The following is a 17974-nucleotide window of genomic DNA, read 5'->3' on the forward strand; positions in this document are numbered from 1 at the left end:
ACTACATTTGTGGAGTTAAAAATAAATCACCCGATGATTCAAAGATCTTGGTCACCTCATGTTATAATGTGGAAACAACACGCCGGACAAATATATTTGTTGGGAGTATTTTATTTTTCTCTTCATATCCATTGTGTACTTTTAAGTACATGTCAGTCGCACCCATTTAAAACGGCATGCTGACGTCACGACCTCAGACTGTGGTGTAGTGGTTTAGGATCACAAACACGGAACTGATAACGCTGTCGTTACAAAGCTACTCAAGAGCTAAAAGTTTGGACCAACATGATCATTAGTGGAAATGTGTATCTAACACTATGGATGTTAATCAGTGCCGATTAAAGAACGCATCTGCTTAATCTAGACTTCCTGTATTTACAAAACAACTTTGGATTTGAACACTGTAATGAAACCCATCAAAACACAATTAGAGAACATGTGGAAAGACGATATGATTAAAAAGCGGCCAATCATCGCCACAGCTTACGTCTCATTTGTTAGTACATGCATGTTCTCTGGTATAAGCTTAATATTTTCAGCAGTTTCCAGGAAGTGAAGCATCAATCCCTCAAAATGGAAGCCACATGATAGCAGGTTCAAGCCATGCTGGGTCTCTTTGTTGTTTTCTTTGCAGCTGTCTGTTTGCTGTTTGGGGCCTTGCGGAATTTGGACTTGGCTTTGAGCATTTTGACCTGGCGAAAGGCGTTCAGATGTGTCGGCTTGGGTTTGGTCGCCTTCGGCGCCTTGGCGAGTTTTGGCGAGACGCTAGGGGCGGACGGGAGGCCCTCACCTCCCGGACAAGCCTTGAAAATATGGACGTCTTTGACACGACGGCCCTTCAGCTCAGGGGGGTAGGCACAGGTGGCTCGTACCTTCAGGTTGACCTTTTCAATCCAGCTAGATGAAGAGGAACGAGGGAATTAAAAAGGAGTCCAAGTGCTATCAGTTACTAGAATTTAATAGCTGATTAAGTTGTTCAATTCACTTCTGCGCTTCACTTTGTTTTAAGCACCTGCAATATGTGAATAATATGAGACTGTTGACATCAAGCTGCGGGGTTTGCATAAATCAGTGAGATGCCACTACTATTAAAATGACATCTGATGTAATCCATATTAAAAATAAGGCATTTTGGTTTTCCTCATTACTAGGATAGTCTATAAGAGGCGGGTGTAATGAGAAATTACGCGCCATCTCGATCGTGCCAGGTTAACAACTGACTCCTGCAGGCTTGACAGATTTGCAAGAAAAAAAAGAAAAAAATATTAAACAGAAATACAAAATACTGCCTGCACACTCGTGTTTGGTCAAAATTTGGACTTACAGGCGGAGAGGCAGTAGGGGGCAGTCACACATCAGAGGGTTGTCAGCGAGATTGATGACCTCAAGGGAGGTTAGCGGGTGGAGGTCCGGCACCTCCTCGAGCTGGTTGCCCTCGAGGAAGAGACTCCTAAGCCCCAGGCCCGCCAGGGAGTTCTGCGACATCTTCAGTGTGAGTGAATAATAGAAGTAAAATATTAATTCTTCAGTTGGTGTTATTTTTTTTAAATTTGACACGGTTGGGTGTCTTCATCATGAAAGCTGATATCAGTTCACTCACTTTCTCCAGTCCCATCGTATCCAGATACAGCTCTTTCAGCGACGCCGCCAACGGCAGGAAAGCATTCGGTGCGATCCAGCGAATCGAGTTCCCCGAAAGTCTCAGGTCCCTCAGGTTTGGCGCCTTGCTCAGAGCTTCGGTGGGCACATCTTTCAGCTTGTTTCCCGCCAGGTGGAGGGTGTCCAGGTCGCCGGCTCGGTCGAGAGCCCTGGATGACACGTAGTCTATGATGTTACCGGTGAGGTAGAGGGCTCTGAGACCCTTGGCTCCACTCAAGATCTCCGGCTCAAGCCTGGCGATGGAGTTGTTCTCCAAATGAAGAGCCAGGAGGCCTGGGAGTAGTTTGAAGGCATCTTTGGGAAAGACGGTGAAGCGATTTTTCTCCAGGTGAAGGTAAGTCAGCTGAGTGAGGCCTGTAGATGAAACCACAATGTTGGGATGTTTAAATAATGCATTCTCAAACCCACAATGTATATTATCTTGAACAAAGAGACCTTTAAAAGCATCTGGGCTGAGAGAAGAGAGGTCGTTCTCGGATAGATACAGGTAGATCAATCCCTTCATCCCGCTGAAAGCTCCGCCTTCTACCTCCACAATCTTGCATCGCTGCAAATGCAGTGAAACCACCTGGGCAACGCCGGGGAAACTGTTGCTGGGTATGTAGTGGAAGTTGTTGCCGCGAAGGTCAAGGAGGCGCGTGGTGGGAGAGAAACCCCGCGGTATTTTGGTGTGACCACGGTTCTCACAGGAGGAGTGGTGGGTTTCGGCCTGAAGACAGGAGAGGAGCGGAGACAACAGTGTGATAGTGCTGCCTTTTCATGGATCCATGATCTGGATGGCACAGGCAAAATGTCCATCATTTCTATGCTCTTTGCAAACATAACCATTATTATCTGTTATTGGCTCTGTTTTTTCAGTTACTTTTAGAGCCGGATACCTAAAAATGATCCATTAGCACAAAGTAATAAGCATCAAACAAAATAATAATCACAATAATATTCACATGCAAGGTGGTACAAGTGGTTTACTGATAATATATTCCACAATTATTATTTTTATTACTTTCAGAGTAGGAACATTTAACTTCTGCAAATGTAAACGAATTCTATAATAGTATACCCCCATGTCACTGACATCTTCCATCTTTATTTCAATAGATAAGCAAAGCTGAGGTAACAGTGAGGTGTTTTTGCTGACCAGTGGCAGGAAATACTTCTGGGGTTTAAAGGATCAGTGTTCGGGATTTGGGGAGAAATGTTGGCATCAACTGACCAAAAATCATGCTCAAAATTCTTTTAGAGTAGAATCACAGGAAACCTTGGAAAATTTACCATTAGGCCTACATACGTAATGAGAGAGAATACCACTCCAGGAAATAGTGTAGGTTCTGACTACTGTTGAGCTGTATTCATAAATCTGCTTCAAATTATTCTGGGGTTAATTATACCCGAGCAGTGCCACAGCTACACCAAGCAGTAAATACTTGTGTTGCTGTTTTGGATCTACGGGGAAGAACTTTGAATTGACTGAAAATACTAAAACGCAGCGCAACCAGATGAGTGTGAAAATCATTGTAAAAATACTCAGGAGGTAATTCAGTATCATTAGCCGTATCCCAGATCCCACCTGTTGGGGTCTGTGTTGCACCTGAAGTCTGCAAACCCCTGGTTATACTGTTATACTGTTGAAACCCCACTGGAAAAAAAAAGTATATTTCCAATTGAGGAAAAAAAAAAACATGCTGAATTATTTTACTCACCTCACAGACACAATTAGCGGGACACTTGACCCTGCTCTCTGGTTCTGGTGTTGGTGGTGGTGTGACCCTGGTCGCCTCCTCAAACTCCGCCTTCAGCATGGCTTCCTGGCTCTGACAGCGCAGCTCTGAAGGAAAGACGGCCTCTAGTGTCTCTCCGGAAAGATGCGCCGGTCCAGCGCAGGTTCCGACCAGCTTCACCTTCCTCTGGATCGCCCACTCCCTGCAGCCGAAACGAACAAAAAGCGAGACATTGATCCCCCGTGTTGGATTGAAGGCAGCATGTTTTTTTTTTTTTTTCTCTAACTGGCTGAGGTACCTCAATGGACGCAGGTAGCAGTTGCAGTAGATGGGGTTCCCAGTCAGGTGAAGACGCGCCAGATTAGGGGAGCCTTCGGAGAACGGTTGGAGGACACGCAGCTGGTTGTGGCTAAGGTCCAGGTGCGTGAGGCCGGGGGACTTTGATACAGCTGTGTTGGCCAGGTCCTGCAGGGACATGTGGTCCAGGAAGAGGTGGGTCAGCTTGGCCATGGACACCGCCTCCTCACCCAGGTAGGTCATGGGGTTGTAGCTCAGATCCAGACGGGTCACTTCAGGCAGTCTGGATACAGAGGCGGGTGTGAAATCGTGATATATGCTGGAGATGCTTATGATACATATCCACATCAATAGTTGTGTCATTAATATTTGGTTGTTTTGAAAAAAATGATCGTGAGATAAAAAGAAATTCTTAAAAACCTGGCCAAATGTAAGTGTCGACAGGATTTCACGATGTATATTCGGCTGCAGTTTGTGTAATAAATTCTTTTGTCGTTATGCACTAGTTGTTTGACTTGATGGTTGTGATTTACTGCACGTTGGCTAATAACTGCCAGTTTTTTCAAAGGAATCCAGTTCCCTATGGCTGACAAACGTACTGGAAGTTAAAAGTGAGCTCTTTTTAGCAGGGCACTCGAATCACTGAAATTCTGGAAGGAACGTCCTGAATGTTCATCTCACAGGTCACAAACCTTGTCATAGTCTCGGTGGGGAAAAACTGCAGCTCGTTGTGGTCCAAACTAAGACGGTTAAGCGTGAACAGACCAGCGAAGGCCTCTGTATCCAGGTAGTTTAGAGAATTGTGACTGAGACGAAGCCACTTGATGTTCTGCAATCCCTGTAGGAAGAGAAGAGCCGCTGAGGCGACGACATCGGCGCTCATGCGTTTCAAGGCGTCCCGCTCACGGGTCCTGCAAGCGCTCGTGCACCTACCTGGAAGGCCATGTTGGGGATGTAGACCAGCTGGTTGTGCGTGAGGGAAAGCAGGTTGAGGAAACCGAGCTGGGTGAACGCTCCGGGTCGGATCTCCTCAACGCGGTTCCGGTCGACCATGAGCTGCTTCAGAGAGGACAGGCCGTCGAAGGATTCCTGGACTCACAGAGAGCAGAAAGAGCTGACGTTCTCATAACCCGTCAAGTTTTTACATTTTTTCCATCATCTATAGGAAGTTTGTGTTCACCTGGTAGAGGATCTCAATGTTGTTGTTAGCCAGGTTGAGAAAGACCAGGCGTCCGAGGCCTCGGAAAGCCCCCTCTTTCACCGTGCGGATGTTGCACCGCTGTAGCGACAAGTGAGTCAGGTAGGGTGTGTGTTTGAAAGCGCCGCTGGGGAGTTCCTGGATGTCGTTTCCCCGTAGATCCAATTTGACGGTAATCTAGAAAAGACCAAATCACAAAAATGTCAGACTTTCCCTTTACTTTTCAGAGACGTGTATTTTGTGTGAACAGGAAACCTCGTCAACTGTGGGGGGAACTTGGGTCAGGTTCTTGTTGACGCAGGTCACTGTGAGCTGGATCTGATCGCAGATGCATTGCTGTGGACATTTTGCCGTCAGGGCAAATGGGATGGAGAGCAGCAGGCTGAGCAGTGGGATCCGCAGAACGTCCGGAGAGAGATGGGAGTGCATCTGAAAAGCCGAATAACATCCTTTACTTCGGAGTCGCTCCCGGATGTTGGGGGGCGTGCGATGGAAGCGGCACGCTGCTGGTTTACAAGGCTGGTCTTTGATAGCTCGGCGAGGTCTCGGAAACGGGCGAGCTTGCTTAAGAGTGTGAGCCGGATACCGACGCAAAACTGTTCTTTTTTTTCAATTAGCATCAGACGGGAGGTCTTCACTCATTTTCCTTCACTCTCATGTACCTCCATAGAAAAAATGAACAAGGTGAACAACTTGTACAGGAGGTGAACTTGATGTCTATAGAGAGGAGGGCAATAATATGGAATGATTGTAAATCTAAGAACTTCTATTCATATACACTAGCAACATTTTTGGAGTAAATGTATGAACAATTTATAAGAAAAATGACTGTATAATAATTTAAAATCACATTTGTTCCATAACAAGTACATAAAGGTCAATATAGCCGATGTGAAACCCTGTAGCCTTCTGAAGCGATGGAAATCTTTTTAATGTAAAGTCACATTGTATAGGATTTTTGTATGCCTGAAAAGATCATGTCCATGTGTCTGTCTGTGTGTTTTAAACTAGATTTCTCCAGAAATGCCCCGGTTACCAGACATAATCCAGACTGTTATGATCTAATTCACACAAATGTTTAAAAATGTTTAAAGGTTATTAAATTATAATGTGTAGAAACAGACACTGCAGTTACATCTTGTAGAGTAAGAAGTGGGGAGGGGGGTTTTATTGGGGGGGGGGTTCCTGACCCCCTTGTCAGCATTTGAAACGTTGAATCACCATCTTTCACAAATTCTACCGTAAACTGTCAGGCGCCTTCACTCCTTTCACATCCACCCTTTTATGTTATGTTATTTTATGTTATGTTATTCATGTGTGTCGCACTCCCTCTCCCCCCCTGCTGTCCTCTAACCACCTTTCATTATGTGTATAAAATTAAATTCAGTCTTCACAAATTCCAGGCAGAATATGTACTCATTCAAATTTTTTTTTTCTTTCTCTCTTGCACAAACAGGATACCCGGTTCTTCCAGACGCCAGCTTATGAGAGGTAAAGTGTTGACTGCATTTCTTGAACTGAACGCTTGACTTTGTCAAAGAATATCCCCATCGTTCGTCCCTTTTGGAAGGATTAGCTCCTTTTGTAGCTGCGACAGACTTCACTGGAATCCCTTAAAACCACATTCCCATGTCGAATCAACCCCTTTGATCCGCAGGACTGGAAGCGGAAAACTTTGCGACTCTGCACCGGGGACTTGATCACTACTGTTGAAATGACTGAGGGATGGATACGTTTGCAGAAATTTATCAGTCGGTGTTTCTTCTGACTGTTCTGTTGTCGAGGTCTCGAAGCAGAGAGAGGGGGGCCGAGAAACTGGAGCCAGAGGAATTTCCTCAGACTTGAATGCTCAACACCATCAACACACACACACACACACACACACACACACACACTCAGGTCCAAACCGCAGAGGAGCAGCACAAAGACGTCCAGTGTCTTCCCCCCACCGACCGGTGTGCTAAAACACTCCCTGTGCAAGAAGGCCCGAGGAATCGCCCCCCTCCTCCCTCTCATCCCATGAAAGCTTCCTCCAGAGGCAACACCCCCCCCCCCCCCCAACCCAGCAGCCTGGATGGAAAGGCTACCTGGCTGTAAGAATCGATGGGACTTTCTAAAAAGAACACATTTATAAGTTCTTACTGTTCTGTTTAAAACGTAAAGTATAATCTAGTTTAAAAAGAGCCATGCTGGGATTCTTCAATCTGCCCAGCTTGGAATCCCCAAAGTACATGTTAACCCTCCCCAACAGTGGAAATGAATTTAAATATTTAAAACTAACAACTATTTTGGCTGCATGCAGACCAGAAGACTGTTTCTCACTCACCGTGGCTCCGTCCAGCTGCCGGTCGCTGAATCTCACGGTCTCTGGTCCCTCTGCCACTCTTCCCCTGGCTGACCCCCATCCAAAAAAAACTCCTGCTTATCCCTCCATTCACTGCCCCCCCCCCACCTCCCTGTCCACACACACACACAGATACACACACACGTTCAACCCCACCTCAGAGTATTAACCCCCCAAACAAAAATCAAACGGGGTAAGTTGAAATCTTTAATATTAGTGGTCACAAAATGTAAATAGGAGTTACAGCAGGCGTGTTATGAAAACACTGGCTGCTGCAACACACACACACACACACACGCACGCTCATGCACACACAAACACACACTAAAGGCAGGCAGGTTTGCTTGATTAGTTATATTTAAGATAGATTTCAGTACAAAAAACATTTAAACAGGGTTGACAATATAAATGCAATCCTCACTTTCTACTATGAAATTTCCCATTCTCATCCTCTTTTTAACTGTGACACCTCCTACGAACAAACAGCTGCGTGAGCCACTTCACTGTCACATCCCAGCGCTGTTTCCACGATGAGAGATCACAAGGAGGAGAAAAAAACTAAGAGGTAAAGCTGAGCTCAGCAGTGTTTTCACTGCCCGGTACAGGCTGATGCACAAATGCCATGTTTTCAAGTTTGTGTGTGTGTGTATGGAAGGGGGGGGGTGCGCGCGCATGTGTGTGTGTGTGTGGATAGCCCATTCCTGATCACAGTCTGATGAACACGGCGGTCCAACTTGACTGAACCTTGTGAGCTGCCGCTTGGTAAGTGTGTGGGGCCGGACAAACCAGTTCCAAAATTTTGCCAGATGAAGCAAAGCATGCGGTGTTTTCTATCTGGACACATTCTCATATTCAGTGGGAACCTTGCAGTTTATTGAAATATTAGTAGATTTGCATGTCGACAAATCCTTGTTTCAGGGCATTTCTCCTGAGAGCAAAACAATGTTTTAACCATCCCCACAAAAATTAGAAATTGTCAAAAATATATGTATCCTTATTTCATCTCTACTGAATGTCTTTCTAATTCAGATTGGTAACTCCACTATTGGGATTTGTCAAGGCACAACGGTCAGGATTCAGGATTAGATTTTTGGAGGTGGGGGGGTTGGTTCTGATAAATGTGGCAGTCATAAGAGAGGAAATCAGGTTAAATGAATGAGGAATGAAACTAGAATGAAAACTTGAGCTGGGCAGATCTGAGACAATACCAGGCTCCAAGGTTTTCTCCTGCCTTTATGGCCACATTATGTTTCCCTTTAAAGTTCGCATGGTGAATTTTGGACAAAGTCAGAACTTGGACTGAATTCTGTGGTTGGGACATCTCGAGAGCTGAGAGGGACACACGCACACACACACATACGCTGTTTTGGTGAGCTCACTGTTTGTCTGCAGCGGCTGTAAAACAAAAAAGGAAAAAAAATATCACTATTGTCTACTTGGGTGTGTTACATCACCTGCTGGGTGCCCTGAGTTACTGCAGCTTCAAGTCTAGCGTTGGCTCAACACTGTGACCATGTTAACTGGTAGTTTGTTCTGTCTTTTATTACTTGTATCTATATTTTTAAAAAAATATAAGTTGTAACTATGAGTAAAAAAAAACGTAAAAAAATCGGAATACAATTCTTCATCAAATACAGAAAACAGGATTGGGTGTTTTCATCCCTTGTTTCACACAGGGAAAACCTTCCTTGTTTGGAGTCAAATAAGGTACAGTACAGTTCGTGTGTGTGTGTGTGTGTGTGTGTGTGTGTGTGTGTGTCTGTGTGTCTGTCTGTCTGTGTCTGTCTGTCTGTCTGTCTGTCTGTTCCTGACGTTAACAGTTGTTGTCATGGCACCTCTTCTCTAGAGCAGAGATTAGCTTCTCCCTGCTGCTGCTGCAGGACTTGAGAGCCTCGCCGTTCCTGCAGGTTTAAATGGATACAAGTGTCAGACTGATGATTACAGAGCTGGAACAAAGCAGCTGATAGAAGGCTCTGTTTACATCCTGTAATGGCACGGATCCGATTTGTCTTACTTGGACAGGATGGTGTGGAGCAGCATGGCGTGGTGCTGGTGGAAGTAGCCCTGTTGGACGCTGTGTTCCAAACAATAGAGGTAACCCGGGACCGGCGACACCTTTTTCACCTTCCCTTCACCCTGAACCAGAACACAAAAGGTGAAGAGCTGTACAGACCAACTGCGCACCCACATGCGGGAGGGTGAAAAACAGCAGCAGAATCACTGTACCTTCATGAGTCCCATCATCACCAGAAGAATGGTAAGAAAGCGGTACGACTGCAGCGAGGAACCAGACAGAAGCTTTTTCAGCATAGCATCTGTTCAGAAAGGGTGGGTTTGAAAGGATAGAGGAGGACATGTGATCCTCAGTGAAGATGCATGGAAAAGCCCAACAATTACTTGAGACATTGAATAATGGCTGGGGATCCATGGTCAGGGTAACAGATAACATAAGAAAAGGGGACTGAAAGTCAGATTCTACCGATTGTCTCTAAAACAGCCGTCTTGATCTCGGGGTCCTCATTGTACACAGAGGCAATTTTCAGAAGGATCTCAGCAGCCGTCTGTGGGTCACACGCTCTAACCTGGTGAAGAAGAACAGCAGCCGTTAAATTGTACCTCCTCTATCCACTACTGCTGCAATGTTCTCTAGACATCAGACAATTGAAAGCAATTGAATAGTTATTGCTGACCTCCAGCTGCAGATTTCTTCTCATCTCCCCCAGCAGAAGCAGCTTCTCGGCAGATGGGCAGTTGAGGAAAGATGTGACCTCGGCCTGAGGAGCCACAACACAACAATGTAAGCGGTAGAAAGTTGTTGTTATTCCATTCTCATAATGTTTATTTTTATCCTGGTTGTTATACTGTATCCTTGTTATTGTCTTTTTATTTATTCATTGTTTTGTCCCTTCAATTGTCTCTTCTATTTATATTCATATTTATTGATATTGTTATTGTTGCACTGCTGTGACAAACAAATTTCCCCAAAGGTGATCAATAAACTAGTATCTTACCTTAAAGCAGTGGATAAAGCAGCACAAAAATCTTTTCAAGCTGAAGGCTTTATATTATGAATTTCAATGTTAGGAATCAGCAAATAAATTTGAGAAACAAGAACTATGCGTAACGAAAAGGTTTATAAAACTTGATTTTCATACAGGGCTCGGAGATTTTGCAGGACTGTCCTCCTTGGTCATTCTGTCTTCCTCCTCACAGTCAACATCATCTTCATCCTCTTCATCGGAGCCGTCGCTCTCGTCATCGCCCTCATCAGGTTCTCCCTCATCATCACTGAAGTGAGGTCAGATCGACGGAGTCTGAGGCTGTGTAATCTTTACCGAATGGCAAAAGCCTCCAGGAAAGATCAGTTCCTGGCTTGAAGAGTCAAACTTGTGTTTTTATAGCATACCTGAGAGATGCAAGCATGTCTCCCTTGTTCATGTTCTCCATGACCTCCCTTAGAGCCTCACAGCCCTCCTCACCCAGGCAGTTACCTGCAAGTCACACACATATACTTTCACATACATTTGAACCAAATGAACGAAAAAAAACTTACATTTTTAGAGGTGAATTGTGTAATATAAAAATGTGTGTTGATTATTAAAAACCTAAGGAAAACAACTTTTGTAATTCTAGAACTCTAGAGTAGTTCAAATAATTCAGAGAGAACCTTTGGATAATATTTTGGAGATGATTTAAAAGAGTGGGACGGCTTTAGTGGTTGTTGCATACCATTCAGATCCACTCTTTCCATGTGAGGTTTGTCCAGGAGCGCCTTGGCCAACACCAGCGCTGCTGCCTCAGAGATCTCACCGAAGGACAGATTCAGGTCCTGGGAACAAGGAACATGAACAAGCACTTGTAAGTAAACTAGAACCCTGACAATAAACAAGGATTGAGCAATAACACAGCAGTGGATATTAGATATACTGTAGTATGACTGCAATATATTAATGTTTTTTAAACTAGAAATTGTGATACATAATTTTGCCTCAGTGCATTCAATCAATGTTTACATATGTTACACAACACAGGCGATTATCTAAAATATCACCTAACATATGACTTACTGAAATAAAAGGAAAATAGGCATAGATTAATTATAACTCACAAAGCCATCAAGAAATTATTAAAAAATCTGAACCAAATTATGCTACAACAGGAACTTAGGAGAAAACTACAACTCGCATAAGCACAAGCATGTAATTTCAAGTTATAGTAATCCAACCTTAAACCATTGTAGATACACAAAGCTATGATTGAATTAAAATACGCATCACACATACACACACCCACGCTCATACCTTGAGGATTGGCAGGCCATCTCTCAGGACTGCAGCAAGCGCAATGGCTCCTTCACAACGGACCAGACAGTCACCGAAGTTGATCACCTGGATGTTCCTCAGGTGCCCGAGAGCCTACAGGGCCAGAGGGGGGTAAAAATAAATAAACAAATAGATAAATCAGAAAAAACAAAACACTTGGTCACTTAACAACAACTTTTTGAGGGAGTGTTTGCATACTAAGAGGTGTCACCTGCGCCATCGCCAGCGTTCCTCTCTTTGTGAAGGTGTTGTCATTGAAGTTGAGGACACGGAGCTCTGGGTTTTGTCGTATAGCGGAGGCTAGCGCTGTCACACCTGCATAGTTGATCCCATTTTGAGGCATGTGGATCTCCTCCAGGCTGCCCATCATCTTTTATTGGGGGGCGGGAAAGGGCAGAGGTGTTAAATACATTTTTATGCTACACCCACAAAGGAGATGTTTGATTTGCTGATTTATAGGATGTTAGCAGAATGACAAAGCTCGTTTGCGAGATCAGCCTTATTTGCTACAATGGTTCAATTAGTCAATGACAAATATGTGTATCAATCACTGAACTATCTGCTAGCAGTTACAACTTAAGTGTTAAATATTTGACCTTGCTCACTCTAGCGCTGTGATAACCATTAACTTCATTTAAGACGCAGTCCAAAACAACTATAAGTCCTGTCAACTTCAAGTGTTTGTATTCAGATTTGTTGATGGGTGTTTTTTACCTGGAAGGCCTTGGCCAGGGCGGTGGCGCCTTCATTTTCCAAGCGGTTCCTTCCAGCTATGAACACTCTCAGCTTGAATGGCGCTCCAAGGGCCAAAGACTGTTCATGGCTGTCTATTAGAGCTTCTGCCAGGATCTGCACAAAGCGCAAACCACTGAATTCTGACAGAGATCCATTTTACAATTCCACAAAAGTAGATTTAGAGGTCGAGGCTCCACCTTATAAGTCCTCAGTAAACCGACGAATCAAGCAAATTAAGCAAAATAAGACACATCTGATCCCATAAAACCATACACAAATGATAAAACGACCTGGGAAAACAAGGCTAAAATTAAAATAAAGTGCAGAATATCATGCTGAATAGCTATAGCTCCTCAACTGTTTCCCTGCTGTGCTTGAATTTAGAGTGACTGGGATAAGTGCCAAAGGTTCCCAATACAAATAACAATACATACAAATGATTACTGTATTTGAAATATCCGAAGTATCTTAAAATGCAGTCTCTTAATGTGCGATCATTCAGCCTACTTTATGATACTGTTTACAATCACATCCAGTGTCGAAAAATCCAGCTGTGGTTCGCTGCCTCACTTTCTGACGGTTTGTGCACAGATGCATCCAAACTGTAAACTTCGCCAAAAGGAAGTGTGTAACGCAGAGAGCATGACAGCCACCACTGGCTCACCTTTCCTCCCCCAACCCCCATCCCACAGTTGTTGAGCCTCAGCACCCTCAAGGTGTGACAGGAAAGACTCCTCAGCAGTTCCTCAATTCCTTTCACGCCGTCTGGGCCGAAGGCATTGTCACTCAGGTCCAGCTCGGTCAGTCTGGCACCGGCGCTCATTAGTCCACCACCAAGGGAGCGCTTATTGAGAAACACAAAATGATCAGATAAGAATAAAAGGGGGTTGTGAACATTGATTATTTCAAGATTATTAAAAGACATTCAAAATTGGAATGAATGCTTAACCATTAGTATCTTAAATAATCTTGCAAAAATAGATTTTGACAGCAAAATAAACTTGACAAGTTATGTATTTATTATCTCACCAGAGCTGTTGGGATTTCTGAACGCAGTCTTCCAGTGAAAAGGTCATTCCAGTAGCATCTCTGGAAGAAAGATCAGGATTTAGAAAATGAATTAAAATTTCAACTCTTCCTTTTGCTAAATCAAAAACAAAACAAAAACTCTCTGATGTCTATAAAATAATCAAAAACCCCTGTTCTTTTAAAGTCCCATCAGTGTGTATTGAAGTATTCGGTTTTACTTCCAGAACTTTGCTTATTTCATATGAAAACCAATAAATTAGAAATGCTCCCATTAAGAAATAGACAATTACATAGAACTTTAAAAAAAATATTCATATTGTACCCATCTGCATTGTTTTATCTCAAACTCCTTTACAAACATGCACTAGAAAAAAAATCAGCAATATGTACAAATGAATATACACACCTAAGACACAAATCAAATTATTATAACGTTTTTTGACATGATTCTTTAAACAACAACATAAATCTCAACTCTGAGTAGCGACAAAATCTGCATATTTTAAAATTCCAAATTAAATTGCTAAATAAAATTATAATTTCATAGCATTCCTTGACCTGCCGACCCTGGAGGCTTCTTGCTTTGCTGTAAAATCTTAATATCAGATTTAAAAAAAAAAATTTTTTTTCCTTTCAAAGTCATAATGAAATTTAGATCATAGAATAAGTTAATTTACCATTTTGATATGGCTAAAAGATGGCAGTCCTATGTTTGCTGCAATCTGGAACATCTAGATGGTATGTGATGTTTCAAATGTAACTGTAATTGAATATTTCACTAGACTAGACCTCTAATTAGTTGTTATTTGTAAGCACATCTTTTAAAACTCTTATTAAACTCTTATTAACTTATCATTATGCAATCATACCATTTTTATTGTGTAGACATAGGTGTTGAGCCATTAAAGTTGGGAATATTACAAATTTAGAAAAATGTTACTGGTCTTCACTGAGTTCTCTTGGTGCCTTGTTGGTTATTTCCTGATTGTGAACAAAAACATTCAAATTTGGACGACCGATATGGGGAAAAAAATCATCACCATATCTGCTTTAGCATGTTACAATCTTCATTAGTGTGGTAGTTTAATTCTACTTAATAGCTCTTAATTTGGGTAAGAACTGTCATCATAGTTATGACACATCTGTGTGGGTACAATTCAGTTGTATGATGAAAACATTTCCTGGACTGGTTGTATTTTGCTGTTGTGATTGTTTTGTAACAGTACTTCACAGCTGGTTGTGTCTGGTATTACTCAGGTATTACCACAACTTTTAAATGGACTGCAAGTTTGTGAAACATGTCGTAAATGCTTCAGACATTTGTCAGAGGACAAACTCACAGACTGAAGCACTACCCATCACTGGCCTGGACAATCTAGCGATCAAGCAACTATGCAAGTCAAGCAGGGGTTTTTAACAGTTCAGTAAATAAAACAGTAATGGCCTGTTGAAATGAGTAATCTATAATTGTTAGTTACTTACTTGTTGTATATCCACATTCCTTTATAAACAACAAAGTATATTCACTTGGGAAATTAGCCCTAAAATGTAACTTAACATTGAATGTGACAATATTGTTATTAGACAAAGATGACATAAAATAAGTACAGATTTTCAATATGAATAAACCCGTTTTTTTTCCAACTTCAAGGGTCATAGGTTGCTTGGATGAGGCCTACCTGAAGCAGGTCTTTGCTCTCCAGGGCTTTAGCGATGGCTTTGGCTGCCTCCACCCCAACAGTGTTTCCCTCCAAACACAAAGCTCTCAGACCATGGTACTGTTCTATCTCTTGGACCAGCTCCTTCACTGGAAGCAAATCGAACACATCAGGAAAAACAGGGAGCCCAGATGTTAAGAAAAAAAGATCAGTTCAAAGGTTTTTACCTGACTCTGCGCTGTCCAACTTAAGCCCCAGGCCTTTATAACTCAACTCTGCGTCTCCGACATGCGTCTTAGAAAGACATTCAGCCAGCTGAGCAATGTCTTCTGAAGCCATAGTATCTATAGAGACAGAGAGCAGCAGTTGATCACTATTGATGTAGGAAGGATCAGATCTGACCCACTTCCGCAACATAAACTTGCGTAAAAGTAGCATTAAAATCGATAGCTTACTTGATATCAACTTATTGCTGTTGCATTCTGTGACACGGGACAAACTACAGTATCATTTGGATTTAAATACAAGCGCGGTTAACAACAACAATGACGTTAGCTATTAGCGTAACCGGCGCTAGCTGGTTATCTCTCACAGGTTAACGCACACGAACGTTAGCTAACGTTTAACTGACATGACTGACAATTTTAGATTGAATTGAGGAAATATAGTAACATCTCTCGGCCGCGCGGTCGGTGTTTTTATTTTAAGACAACCTGTTAACGGACGCTGCGCCGGAATACCCGGGGAGCCTTCCACGGTATGATGGCCAACACGCGACCCGTTCCCCGCCGGTTGCTAAACCGTGTGACGTCACAGTGTTCCGGTTCTTTTTCGTCTGCCTGACGTCATTACAACCGACTTTGTGTTATAGCGCCATCTACTGGCCATTTTAACTCACCAATTTGCACTCGGATGGTCCTTTTTTTAGTAGTATTACTGATTCTCATGGATCAAAAAATACATTCAATAAAAATATACATAAAAGGCCATAAACGTTACTTTTTCAATTTTTTCATGTATATGAAAGCAAATTGAAACCTTGCAATTGTAATAAGTACGGGTTTTTGTCTGATTATTACTTGGAAAAACAACTAACATATACATACTCATATGAAGCAGAACATAAATCAAAGAAAACAATCAAATATTCAGTTCTGGATAAAACACAGATGATGAAATCAGTAATCAAACAGGCTCTCCTTAGGTCACAATGTTACTCAGGATAAGAATGCACTGCTGCTGACAAAATGCTCAGTAATAGGCACCATTTAACCAACTCCATTATCACCTGATGGGTTCCTGTAGAAGTCTTTTTCTTTCTGCTTTTCCCTTCAGGGGCCACCACAGTGAATCAACTTCCATCGAACCCTATTCTCTGTATCCTCCTCCCTCACACAGACTAACTTTATATTCTCTCACTACATCCATAAATATTGTCTTTGGTCTTCCTCCATACCTGACAGGCAGCTCCAATTCATACCAATATAGCAATCTACCAATATATTTACTATCCCTCCTCTGTACATGACCCAACCATCTCAGTCTGGCTTCTTTAACCTCTCCAAAACATCGAACATGTGCTGACCTGATGGACTCATTCCTGATCCTATTAATTCTCGTCACTCCCAAAGAGAACCTCAACATCTTCATCTCTGCAACCTCCAGGTCTGCCTCCTGTTTATTGTCAGTGTCAGTGTTTCTAGTCCATACAGCATCGTTGGTCTCACCGCTGTCTTGTACGACTTTCCTTTCATTCTGGCTGATAGTCGTCTATCTCATAGTACTGCTGACACTTTTCTCCAGCCATTCCAACCTGCTTGAACCTGTTTATTTACCTCTTTTCCGCATTCTTCGTTGCTCTGGACTGTTGACCCTAAGTACTTGTAATCCTCCAAATCATTGATCTCCACTCCCTGTAGCCTCACCGTTCCACCTGGGTTCCTTATTCACACATTCTGTCTTGCTGCAACTAATTCTTCATTCCTCTCCAGCGCATACCTCCAACTCTCGAGATTTTCCTCAACCTGTTTTCTGCTCTCACTACAGATCACAATGTCGCCCGCAAACATCATGGTCCATGGAGATTCCTGTCTATCTTCGTCTGTCAGCCTGTCCATCACCAGTGCAAACAAGAAGGGGCTCAGAGCTGATCCCTGATGAAGTCCCACCTCCACCTTGAACTTCTCTGTTATACCGACAGTACACCTCACCACCGTCTCACAGCTAGCATACATGTCCTGCACCAGTCCAACATACGTCTCTGCCACTCCAGACTTCCTCATACAATACCAGAGTTCCTCTCTTGGCACCTTGTCGTTTGTTATTTCCAGGTCTACAAAAGTGCAATGCAGCTCCCTCTGACCTTCTCTATACTTCTCTTTAACATTCTCAAAGTAAATACTGCATCTGGAGTACTTTTTCTAGGCATGAAGCAATACTGCTGCTCAAAAACGCTGACTTCTGCTCTCAGTCTAGTTTCCACCACTCTTTCTCATAACAACATTGTATGGCTCATCATCTTTATCCCTCTATAGTTACCGCAATTCTGCACATCCCCCTTATTCTTAAAAATGGGCACCATCACACTTCTCCATACATCAGGCTTCCCAGCTAAGTCTGCATGGCATTTACTTTCTGCCCTTGGCTTGGATGAGCGAAGCAAGTAGCAAGCTGCTCGTAGGATGGGGGATGAGGCAGAAGGTGCTTTGTGTTGGATATGGCGTAGGAGAGAGGAGCAATGCTGGAGGCCAGGGGCAGATTGGCAGTAAGCTGGCCACTTACTGCCGGTCCACCAACTGGAGGGTGTTGTGGTTGAGGGCCGAAACACCTAGTGAAGGTTGTACATCACCTGATGACATTTGCTCTTGGCCAAAGGCTACAGCTACAGCTATCTAAGGTAGCCGAGGAAAGCACCGACAGGTATATGCAACAAGCACCTCTCCTCTCTGGATCATGTCAACCAACTCCTTACCCTTTCCTGTCATCGTCCCAATATTCAAAGTCCTTACTCTCAG

General features: G+C 43.1%; 2 protein-coding genes across 4 annotated transcripts; both read right to left on the bottom strand.

Moving 5' to 3' along the window:
• Positions 1-95: 95 nt before the first annotated feature.
• Positions 96-7275, bottom strand: chadlb (chondroadherin-like b). Of its 2 annotated transcripts, XM_086141099.1 has the most exons (11): positions 7199-7275; positions 5128-5301; positions 4855-5049; positions 4608-4763; positions 4367-4512; positions 3676-3957; positions 3360-3579; positions 2095-2368; positions 1601-2013; positions 1325-1485; positions 96-897 (listed from the first exon to the last, which is right to left on the bottom strand). In XM_086141099.1, exons 2-11 carry the CDS (start codon positions 5299-5301, stop codon positions 597-599), a joined length of 2322 nt encoding a protein of 773 aa, XP_085997225.1. In that variant the 5' UTR covers positions 7199-7275; the 3' UTR covers positions 96-596. The 2 variants fall into 2 exon arrangements, with proteins under 2 accessions (XP_085997225.1, XP_085997224.1); XM_086141098.1 differs by having other exon boundaries at positions 3360-3957.
• A 280-nt stretch (positions 7276-7555) lies between these two features.
• Positions 7556-15770, bottom strand: rangap1b (Ran GTPase activating protein 1b). 2 transcript variants are annotated; one of them, XM_086140595.1, is made up of 17 exons: positions 15674-15770; positions 15188-15304; positions 14982-15109; positions 13303-13362; positions 12938-13117; positions 12253-12387; positions 11750-11908; positions 11518-11631; positions 10946-11045; positions 10623-10707; positions 10372-10504; positions 9907-9990; positions 9696-9798; positions 9443-9531; positions 9231-9352; positions 9052-9117; positions 7556-8611 (listed from the first exon to the last, which is right to left on the bottom strand). In XM_086140595.1, exons 2-17 carry the CDS (start codon positions 15297-15299, stop codon positions 8473-8475), a joined length of 1809 nt encoding a protein of 602 aa, XP_085996721.1. In that variant the 5' UTR covers positions 15300-15304; positions 15674-15770; the 3' UTR covers positions 7556-8472. The 2 variants fall into 2 exon arrangements, with proteins under 2 accessions (XP_085996721.1, XP_085996722.1); XM_086140596.1 differs by lacking the exon at positions 15674-15770 and adding an exon at positions 15416-15645.
• Positions 15771-17974: the final 2204 nt, after the last annotated feature.

Source organism: Fistularia commersonii, chromosome 33 (assembly GCF_037954325.1).
Source record: "Fistularia commersonii isolate RoL2024-O1a breed Wild chromosome 33, RoL_Fcom_v1.0, whole genome shotgun sequence".
NCBI classification, from domain to species: Eukaryota; Metazoa; Chordata; class Actinopteri; order Syngnathiformes; family Fistulariidae; genus Fistularia; species Fistularia commersonii.

What these genes read in the sequence shown, in the direction of transcription:
- chadlb (XM_086141098.1), bottom strand. Translation starts at nt 5,301, where the DNA reads ATGCACTCCCATCTCTCTCCGGACGTTCTGCGGATCCCACTGCTCAGC. An exon ending in CCCACCGAGACTATGACAAG is followed by an intron (nt 3,958 to 4,366) that starts GTTTGTGACCTG and finishes CTCTGTATCCAG; the next exon opens with ACTGCCTGAAGTGACCCGTC. An exon ending in CAGCCCAGATGCTTTTAAAG is followed by an intron (nt 2,014 to 2,094) that starts GTCTCTTTGTTC and finishes TTTCATCTACAG; the next exon opens with GCCTCACTCAGCTGACTTAC.
- rangap1b (XM_086140595.1), bottom strand. Translation starts at nt 15,299, where the DNA reads ATGGCTTCAGAAGACATTGCTCAGCTGGCTGAATGTCTTTCTAAGACG. An exon ending in CAGAAATCCCAACAGCTCTG is followed by an intron (nt 13,118 to 13,302) that starts GTGAGATAATAA and finishes TTTCTCAATAAG; the next exon opens with CGCTCCCTTGGTGGTGGACT. An exon ending in ATCTCTGCTCTAGAGAAGAG is followed by an intron (nt 8,612 to 9,051) that starts GTGCCATGACAA and finishes TTTGTTTTACAG; the next exon opens with CCGCTGCAGACAAACAGTGA.